Source organism: Erythranthe guttata, chromosome 11, assembly GCF_056151865.1.
Source record: "Erythranthe guttata isolate IM_541 chromosome 11, IM_541, whole genome shotgun sequence".
NCBI classification, from domain to species: Eukaryota; Viridiplantae; Streptophyta; class Magnoliopsida; order Lamiales; family Phrymaceae; genus Erythranthe; species Erythranthe guttata.
In genome coordinates, this window is record NC_142543.1 from 10334726 (window position 1) to 10345566 (window position 10841).

Below are 10841 nucleotides of genomic sequence, written 5' to 3' on the forward strand. Positions count from 1 at the left end.
TTTTTTTTTTTTTTTTTTCTTATTCCACCTATAATCATGTCATTTGAAATTTGAATTCTAAAATTTTCCTAATTACTATATAATTATCAAAACTATATAAACCCTCATCTATTTATCCCTACACTATTCTTCTTCACCCATTTCATTCCAGTTGTTTTTGTTTTCCGTTTTATTTATTTATTTATTTTTTTTTGTTTTTTTTTGTAATTTTTTTTCAATTGATTTCATACACTTATCGTATTATAATTTAATTTAGACGGTTTAAATTCGTTTAATATTTTTAGTTAAATGAAGATCTATGCTAATATTTTTTCTTTATGTATTTTTTGCAGATATTGTTTACAAATCCAACTTATTTCACATGTGCTACATTATTAGCGTTTGCATATAATTTTGTAATTTCATTTATTTATTTTTTGTTTAGTAACATTTCCCATGAATATTTTTTTTATGTAAAAGTTTGTATTTAGTTTTTAATTTAATTGAATTATATATTTATCATTATTCAAAAATCGATTATTGTTTTCTCAAATAGAAATGAGAGAAATCGACACTAAATCATGTATTGTATGCAATGTTCTAAAAATCGGCCGAGGCGGCCGATTTATCGGTCTCCGAGGCAGAGGCGGTCCAAAACCTTAATGATTTTAGTTTAAAGGTTTGAAAAATCGGTTTTTTGCCTGTGAGGCGGTTTTAGGCGATTTGAGGCAGTCTGAGGCGGTGAAACCTTTAAGGCGGGTCAAACTTCGGTGGCAAAAATCGGTCAAAAATCGGTGTTTGTTATTTATTTTTATTTTTTTATTTTTTATAATTCAAAATAAAAGTTGGAATTTTAATAAAGACATATGAGTTTATGCTTTATTTTGATTATGTTAACTATTATTGTTAAAGAACTAATGATGTATGCGAGAAATGTATGTAATTTTAAAAAAATCCCTTTTTATTTATAGTTTATAAGGGTATTTATGTATTATGATCTTATTATTATTAAATTTTTATTATGTTATTAGGATATATATATGATGGAGATATAACTATGTTTAAATATCTTTTTATCTATATTTTGACTATTTATAAATAATACCTACAAATATATTATATTAAATTTTAAAAACCGATTTATTTTCGATTTATCACCGCCACACCGATTAATCGTGAGTCGGTCCCTGACCGCCTCTGACCCGATTACCGTTTTTACAACCTTGATTGTATGTGGAAACGTGGAAATCAAAGATTTCTTATTTTTCTTTTGTTTGGAAATGAGGATTGGACAATATTGTTGTATGTACAAGTTTCACCACAATTGACATGTATCATCTTTTGAATGTTTTTTTTTTTTTTTTGTAAATAATAAAGACAAACAATTTGTGTACTTTTGCTTCATTAGTGCAAATTTGGAGTTTTATTTTATTTTCTTATAGTTTGCATATTTTACATTCATTATAATTTTCTATTTTATGTTTCAATCTTAATTTTTCTGAATAAATTACTACCTTAACACTATAATAATACAATCTTAAATAAATAAGTGTAATATTTTAATAAAGTATCACTTGCAACTCGAATTAAATACTTCTTAGTCATGAGGTATTTCATGAAAGATTTGAATAAATAAATCCGTAATTTTTTATTCCATTTTTTTAATCCTTACAAAATTTTGTCAAATTTTCATAATATTTCAAATGTATATAATTTAATAGCATTCCAAGTTTTCAAATATATTAATTTGTTAAACACTACAAATTTAAATTTGTTTTTTTAGTTAATTTGTTATGGATTAAATACGAACTATTAGACTATTGTTTGTTTTCAAATGTTACGTAATTCAAATTTTATATAATCATTTAATTGTATTTGTAACCTCTGGAAAAAAAAAAGTAGTTGTAATATATACATTAATTGTTTAACTATTTACGGATAAGGTCATACAATCATGGTTGACTATGAATATTGCGCCCCTATTTTGTTTGTTGTTCAAAATTTCCAACTTAAATTTAAAATTGCCTCAACTTTCAAGTAAATATAGATAAAAACTTAATAGTAGTTTTTTTGTTAAGATGGCCTTAACTTATGTGTACATTGTTTCTATATTTATAAAATGGTCTCATCTTCTATAGACGGACAAAACCTATTGCCCTAAACTTACTTTAGTTGTGTTTACTACCATGACATTAACGATGGTGTGTATAAGGTAACATGAATACCGAGCTTCTTTAAATTGTATTTGTATCTATATGTAAATCAAAAGTATAGTTTTTGTTGTTTTCTAAAACATAAAACAAAAATAATTTATATAAAATATTTGCCTAAATAGTTACATAAGCATATACATTGTGAATTGTAAAATCTTAGCGTATATCTCTCATGGTATCTAAACATCCTAACAACTACTAGGATATAGTTTCATATGCTATATAATAACTCAGATTTGAGAAATTTCATTTCAATTGTAATATATACATTAGTTTTTTCAAGTTACAACATACAATATACATTATTGTAAAAAGAATACTATATGTGTTTGATGGTGAAAATATAAAAAAGGAATAAACTTAAAGCGAATACTTAATATAGAAAACAACTAAGCAATTGAGTAATACACCTAATTAATTGGAGATGACACATTAGCAATTGAACTCAACCTAATGAATTTGAAGATACACATAAGCAATGGGTATGACAAATGTCATTCATTCATGCATGCAATCATCTTTTTATATTATATGTAGATCAATTTCGATTTGAATCAAATATTATGTTCTTATTTACTAACTCTTGCCATATTTGAATGGAATCAATTTCGATTTGTATATATTTGTTTCTTAAAAGTGTAAATAATTTATAATATGTACCCAATATGTAATTAAATATGTTACTTATAATAGAGTATATAATAAAACTACGAATATGTAATTAAGTAGAATGGTATTGAAGTGACATTAGTGTTAAAGAACTAATATTAATACTAATACTAACACTGATACTGATACTGATACTGATATTGATACTGAGACTAATACCGATAATCATATTGATACTCATACCAACATTGATACCCATACTCATACTCATACTGATAATACTATTGATATTGATACTAATACTAATATTGATATTGATAGTGATACTAATATTGATACTAATACTCACAATTATATTGATGCTCATATTAATACCCATAATACTATTGATATTGATACTGATACTAATACTGATACTGATAGTGATACTAATATTGATAGTGATACTGATATTGATATTGATACATATATTAATACTAATACTGATACTCATATTGATACCCAATTAACACTGCTCTTGATGTTGTGTTCATTGAAAACGACAAGGACGAGGTTGTGGATGCGTCAGATAGTGATGGTTATCTTTCCGAGGTTTTAATTCCCCCACTCGATTCTTGATTTTTTCCATTTCAGTATGTTTTATTTTTGGATATTGATTTAAAATCTCTAATCAGGACTTGAGCTTCCCGATTGTTGGGGAAAGTGAGACTGCGAAAACTCTAGAAGGTAGCTTTTTCGATGGATATTCTGAATTGTTGTGACCTTTTTTTTTTTTTTTACTTCCCTATCTTGCGTTGCATTTTTTTCAACTTGTTTACCATGACTTCTATTGTTGGATTAGCATCATTAATTTTTTTTTTTTAATATTCGTGCAGATGAAATTGCTACTACTACCTATTCAACTCAAAATAAGAAAATTCATGCCGATGTTTCCACTGCGAAGAAGAAATTGGATAAGTTGAAAAAGAAGGTAACTATGTTCCAATTTGTGTTTATAGATACCTTTTATGAATTGATTTATACTTTTTGAACAACATGATTATTGCCGTGGTGGCATGGTCATCATATATAGGCATGGAGAGAGAATTTCACAACCGATAATACATATACATACATATGTGTATGCATATTTGACTGTGTGTCTATGAGTGTGCATGCACCTCGCTTTGTATCTAAAGGAAATACCCAACTCTGTTACTTCTTGAATAAAGATATTTTGGTATTGGATTATGAGATTATCCCAAGACACCCATAAGAGCAAATTAGTCAAAAATACCCTTCCGTTGATGCGTTCTGTAATTTCTGTCTCTTAAGTTATTTATCTTTTGAAGTTTTTAATAAAAGTTCTTTTTTTTCTTGAAAATTTCAGGATCCAGAATTCAGCAAGTTCTTAGAAAGTTTCAAGAACAGTGCTGAATCGTTTCAAGATGACGAGGCGGTAAGATATCTATTTACTATGCATTTTTTAATTTTTTATCATAATAGCATCCAACCAAAGGTTAAATTCGAGCTTCTAATCTATGTTCAATGTAGCTATCCTTTTTCTGGAGATAAAACTATTTTTCGTGTCCGTTCTTTTCTAACAGTATTCAGATGAAAGCGATCAAGAGGCACAAGGCGAAGACGACCTCATCAAAAACAAACCGAAACTCTTGACCGATGATGTCATCAACGCATGGTGTCAGATGGTCAAAGAAGACAATAACCAGTCAGCCCTCATTAGTCTGTTAAATGCTTACCGTGCAGCTTGTCACTATGGAACCGAATCCATCGGCCATACGATTGAAAACAGTCAATCCTTTTGCAATGTCCTGCTTTTCACGCTCTCCAATGCAGATGATGTATTTCGAGGCCTACTACAGATGTCATCTTCGAAGAGCAAAAAAGAGACGCTAACCGAACTGAAAAAAACCCCGAAATGGAAATGTTTGAAACCGCTAGTCAAGTCTTTTCTGAGAAGTACGTTGTTTCTGTTGAATCAGGTTACTGACTCGGAGATTTTGACTTTTGCAATGACGAGGCTCAGAGCATCTTTGACTTTCTTCGACGCCTTCCCATCACTAGTACAGCCACTAATTAAGGTAACCTATACTCGCAGATTTCGTGTACAACGTTTTGTTCTTTTTAGCTCCACATTGCTAATCTTCAATTCCTTAACAAGATAATTCAGATATATTTCGGGTCTACTGAGAAATAGTACGAAGACTGAAAAGCTCAATTTGTAAATCAAACACCATTAACCTTTTATTTTATTTTAATTCTCACGTATTTCCATCACTTCATTTTTTTTAAAACAGGCAGCTGTGCATTTGTGGGCGACAGGTGGACCGATATTATCATCAGCTTCGTTTCTCGTCATAAGGGATTTTGCTACTATGTTTGGTTCCAAATACTACGACACCTGCCTATCAAAAACCTTTGTCGCCTTTATTTCCCGGTCTAGGGTTACAGAAATTGCCGACATCAAACATATGCAGTTTTTGAGGGACTGCGTCGTCGAGTTATTCTCTGTAAACGTGAAGAAATCATCTCTCAAATCTGTCGATTCCATGACTCGATTTTCAAAGATACTGATCTGCGGCTTCCAAACAAAGAAGAAGGTACAATTTCGAATTCAATCATTTCATCGAACTATTTGAATATAATGATCAAGAATATTGAACAACGTTCTTTTGACAGGAAGCTATTAAAAAGATATGCAGTTGGGAATACATTAACTGCATCGATCTGTGGGTTAGGTTCATATCAGCAAACATACGCGACCACGATAATAAAGATCTTCAGTATTTGTTCTTTATGACTATTCAACTTATCGTTGGTCTCGCTAATATGTTTTCTGGTCCAAGATATTTCCCTTTACGACTCAAGTGCATTGAGTGGCTCAATAGTCTTTCAATTTCCAGTGGAGATTATATTCCACTCGCTCCGTTAGTGCTCGATGTTTTGGAGTATAAAGTTGTCAAGGAGGGGAAAAGAGCTCAAAATTCCTTCACTATTGGATCGGTCTTGAAGGTTTGGATACAAAAATAAATAAAAAAGTTCGATTCTTTTTTCTAAATTTATTGCGCGTGTTAACATTCGTTGTATGTAATTGTGAATGGTGTTGCAGTTGCCCAAACAATATCTAAAATCTAGAATCTTCCAAGACGTATGCTTTCAGTCGGCCGTTGAGCAGCTGTGCCTGCACTTTGCTCAGTGGAGCTACCATATTTCATTTCCCGACCTAGCTACTATTCCGCTAATCCGATTGAGAAAGATTCACGAGGCCACAACTATAGAAAACTTGCGTCGTATGCTGAAGCGTTTGATTGATCAGGTATTCATTTCTTACTTGCACTATATATGTACTGCAACTTATGCCTATTCAAACGAGTCTATTTGCATGTAAAAATGTCTAATTGCTGGGAGTGTGGAACGGCAGGTGGAGCAGAATGTTGACTTTGTGCAGAGAAAAAGAGACGAGGTTTCTTTCTCCCCACATGAACACGAATCTGCAGATTCTTTTCTTCAGGTTTGTTTCCCACTAATCGTATTTTCAGTAAATTATTGGATATAATTTTTACGTAATGTAATGGTTAAATATTTGTACAGCTCGAGAAGTCCAGTACCAATGCTTCATTTACTCAATATTACAAAAGTATCCTGGACAAAGCTGCTGAAAGGAAATTGCAGAAATGTGGAGATATAAGGTACAGTTACATTTCACGTTAGTTATCTTAATTACCCTTTTATTGATTTGATCGATAGGATAAGGTAATTTCTCACCATTTCGTAATAGTTTATATATCGTCAATTGCTTTATTCTTTTGAAGAAATAGTTTTTTATTTTTATTTATTTATATACCTGGAGAAAATAGTTGTTGTCTTAAAGTGATAACAGCCCCCAAAACATAGAGAATGGATAAATCAATTTAATTTTAATTTTTTTTATGTGGATACAATCAGTTCATTATTACTTTAAACTAATTAGTATCCCTCTCCCTATTTTTTGATTTTTAAATGTTTCAATAGTTCTTCAACTTGTTTTTTTTTTGGTATTCACTGTGTAATTATACTGGCCGCACTTTTAATATTTTATCCGAATAAGCTATTTTTAGCAATTGTTCAATGTTATTGCAGTTTGCCAGAACAACGAAATTTGAAGAGAAATAGAGTAGAGCCAAAAAGAAAACCTGTTGGTGCAGAGGATCACCAAAATGGAGTCGCGGTTGAAAATGGAGTCATAGATACTAAGCGGAGGAGAAGAGCTCTTCAAGCTCAATAATTACCCACAAGATCGTTGGTTTTCAAAGAATTGAATCTTTTTCTATATTTTTTGGAATTAGAAATACTTGCGTTTAGAATTGACAGTTTTTTTTTCATTAGATTATGTTCTTGCAATTGAAATATTTTGTATATCAAATTTGTATTTTTGACGAGAGTAGACCATAAATGACACTATAGACATATTTATGTGAGGGCATATCAATTTTGATTAGAAGTTGGTCTAATTTATTTGATTAGAAGTTGGACTTGTTTAAACAACTTCATTCATGTCATTTATAATATTTCACCGGGTCTAGGTCAACACAAATATTTTAGTATTTTAGCTTGCTTTTTTATCAATCTCTTAGTATTTTAGCTTGTTCTTTTATCTTCTCAAACCAAGTTCCAATTTAGTATCTTAGCTTGCTTTTTTATCAATTTCTTAGTATTTTAGCTTGTTCTTTTATCTTCTCAAACAAGTATTTTAGCTTGTTCTTTTATCTTCTCAAACCAAGTTCCAATTTAGTATCAATTAATCTTTTAAAATCTCTTAGTATTTTAGCTTGTTCTTGTTCTTTTCTTAGTATTTTTTAAAATCTCTTAGTATTTTAGCTTGTTCTTGTTCTTTTCTTAGTATTTTAGCTTGTTAGTTCCAAGAACCAATTAATCTTTTAAAATCTCTTAGTATTTTAGCTTGTTCTTTTGTCTTCTCAAACAAGTTCCAAGAACCAATTGTTCTAGAACCAATTAATCTTTTAAAATCTCTTAGTATTTTAGCTTGTTCTTGTTCTTTTCTTAGTATTTTAGCTTGTTAGTTCCAAGAACCAATTGTTCTTCCAAGAACCAATTGTTCTTTTCTTAGTATTTTAGCTTGTTAGTTCCAAGAACCAATTAATCTTTTAAAATCTCTTAGTATTTTAGCTTGTTCTTGTTCTTTTCTTAGTATTTTAGCTTGTTAGTTCCAAGAACCAATTGTTCTTTTAAAATCTACGTCGTATGCCTACTTTTTTTTTGAAACAGTTCCAGTCGTTTTGGTAGACGGCGACGGAAAGTCGTATGCCTACTTTTTTTGAAACATTTCCAGTCGTTTTGGTAGACGGCGACGGAATTGTTAGAGCTGATGTTCCTTTTAGGAGGACAGAATCGAAGTATAATGTTGAACAAGTAGGTGCAACCGTTGAGTTCTATGGCGGCGAACTCAATGGAGTTATTTTAGCTTGTTCTTTTATCTTCTCAAACAAGTTCCAAGAACCAATTGTTCTTTTAAAATCTCTTTTACTGATGATCAACAAGACAGACTGCAATTGTTCTTTTCTTAGTATTTTAGCTTGTTAGTTCCAAGAACCAATTAATCTTTTAAAATCTCTTAGTATTTTAGCTTGTTCTTGTTCTTTTCTTAGTATTTTAGCTTGTTAGTTCCAAGAACCAATTGTTCTTTTAAAATCTACGTCGTATGCCTACTTTTTTTTGAAACAGTTCCAGTCGTTTTGGTAGACGGCGACGGAAAGTTGTATGCCTACTTTTTTTGAAACATTTCCAGTCGTTTTGGTAGACGGCGACGGAATTGTTAGAGCTGATGTTCCTTTTAGGAGGACATAATCGAAGTATAATGTTGAACAAGTAGGTGCAACCGTTGAGTTCTATGGCGGCGAACTCAATGGAGTTATTTTAGCTTGTTCTTTTATCTTCTCAAACAAGTTCCAAGAACCAATTGTTCTTTTAAAATCTCTTTTACTGATGATCAACAAGACAGACTGGTTCTTTTAAAATCTCTTTTACTGATGATCAACAAGACAGACAGAACTTCAAACATGTTCTCAAATCAAACAAGACAAAAAGAACTTCAAAAACAAGACATTAGCCGATCAACACCAATATACTAAATTGCCCTATCTTATGATATTTCATGATATCTTATGATCAAGAAGCAATCAACACCAATATACTAAATTATCAATATACTAAATTGCCAAAAATGCTGATGATTACCTATCTTATGATATTTCATGATATCTTATGATCAAGAACCAATCAACACCAATATACTAAATTGACAAGTATGCTGATGATGAACATAATATCGAAAATGCACAAGTATGTACTGACGAACCAGATCCCTATTTATAGTGAGGACATGTCCTAATGAACGGTCAAAAACTAATCGATCGTACGTGTACAATCAATCTCTAGAGAATTACAGGATAATACTCAAAGAAATATTCTAGTCCTAATTTAGAAATTTTGTAAAATTATGTACAAGTGGGAGAAGGAATCACCTTGACACTTAGCTTAGTTTTTTTTTTCTTTTTCCATTTCTTTTTCAAAGGCAATGCTGATGAAGAATTGTAAAAAGTATAGGCATCAACTATTGTAAAGTGCAGTCAAAACAAATCCAATGAATTTCATCAATCTTATGTCTAATAATCTGAAGAAAAAAAAAACATAAAAACTATGCAACAACAATTCATGACATTGATAGTAAAATGGAGGAACAATACAATGCATTTGTATCTATATATCAATCTATCTATCTACGGCGCCTCTCGCAGCCTATCGAAGATACAACCATAGCGTTTGGATGGTGGTTCCCACTACAGCTCAGCACCTTGATCAGCCCCCACAGCCCCGAGTCCGAGTCTCTGTTTCTACCTCCACCTTCGTGGTGGTTTTGAAATCTAAATGGCGGTGATGGTGGCGATGCAGCGGAGCCGTGGCGGCGGCTGCTCCTCTGTCTGATCTTGATATCACTCAACTCCACTCGAGTCGAAAATCTTGAAATCCCAAACAAGAGCAAGTACCACCTCGCTTTCCCCGATGAAGAAGATGTCAGTATAGACATCTTCTGAACCGGAAAATCATCATATTCCTTTTCATACTTGTGCTTAACGACTCTACTTTTCGAATCCACTTGTTTGTTGAGCCATTTATACACGCCCGTTTTCTTGATGTTCGTTTGCTTCATGCTCTCCACTGATTGATCTTCTTCTTGGCAGGTTTTTGGTTGTTTGTAACTAGGTATAAGCTTTCCGCAGAAGATGATGTTTTCCGGTGGGAAAGTGGCGTCGGAAGGTTCTTGGCTGAAGAACTCGAAATAGTCGTCGTGCTCGGAGGAGGAGGAAATGGAGCTAGAGCCTTGTGATTCAGTGGACAAATCTTGTTCTTCTTCCTCCCAATATTCTTCAAAGCTTTGATCACCATACAATGGAAGATCACTAAAGGAGAGTGTTTCATATGCTTCATCTGATTTTGTGTCCTCCATTATGTGTTTTGAGTGAAGGTTTTCTTCTAAGTAATGTGGCTCTATAACTAGCATTTTGGTGGTTATTATTATGGCAAATTGGCTACTAATTAAAGAGTTGTTGGATTGTGTTATTGATGAAGTTTCAAGTGGGAATTTAATTTTGGAGGGTGTGATTGGTGGATATTTATATGTATACACACAAAAATGGGTTTTTTGTGGGAAGCAAAGATTGGGACTTAGAAAAAGATTGATGTATATTTGACTAATACTAGTTACAAAGCAATTGGACCTATTGGTTGATGGCTTTTGCCTTTCTTCTAGATAGACATGAATAAACAATAAATAAAGAAGAAAAAAGGAGAAAATATTTTATTTTTATTTTTTATTTGTTAACGAAAAACCATCAGCTATATAGGTGTACTGGTCCACTGGGTAAATAAATACTTTCGTATAATAACTTATAAATTATACAAGAGATGTAAACTACACTAGGTTAACCATGTGTGACAAGCTCGATTTAGCGACCGTTGATAATAGAATTTAAATTTAAACCA

At 31.6% G+C, this 10841-nt stretch overlaps 2 protein-coding genes across 2 annotated transcripts; one reads left to right on the top strand and one right to left on the bottom strand.

The window, feature by feature from the left end:
* Positions 1-3311: 3311 nt before the first annotated feature.
* LOC105955543 (protein REBELOTE-like) lies at positions 3312-7154 on the top strand (the record flags this gene model as incomplete). The annotated part of the gene is made up of 11 exons (XM_088825639.1): positions 3312-3392; positions 3476-3527; positions 3677-3771; positions 4171-4239; positions 4388-4882; positions 5099-5401; positions 5481-5813; positions 5911-6117; positions 6223-6312; positions 6393-6490; positions 6921-7154. Coding segments are annotated over 11 exons (1968 nt in total), but the record flags the coding sequence as incomplete, so codon positions are not given.
* A 2292-nt stretch (positions 7155-9446) lies between these two features.
* On the bottom strand, positions 9447-10543 carry LOC148766989 (uncharacterized). The gene has a single exon (XM_088825722.1). It carries the CDS (start codon positions 10357-10359, stop codon positions 9574-9576), a length of 786 nt encoding a protein of 261 aa, XP_088681848.1. The 5' UTR covers positions 10360-10543; the 3' UTR covers positions 9447-9573.
* Positions 10544-10841: the final 298 nt, after the last annotated feature.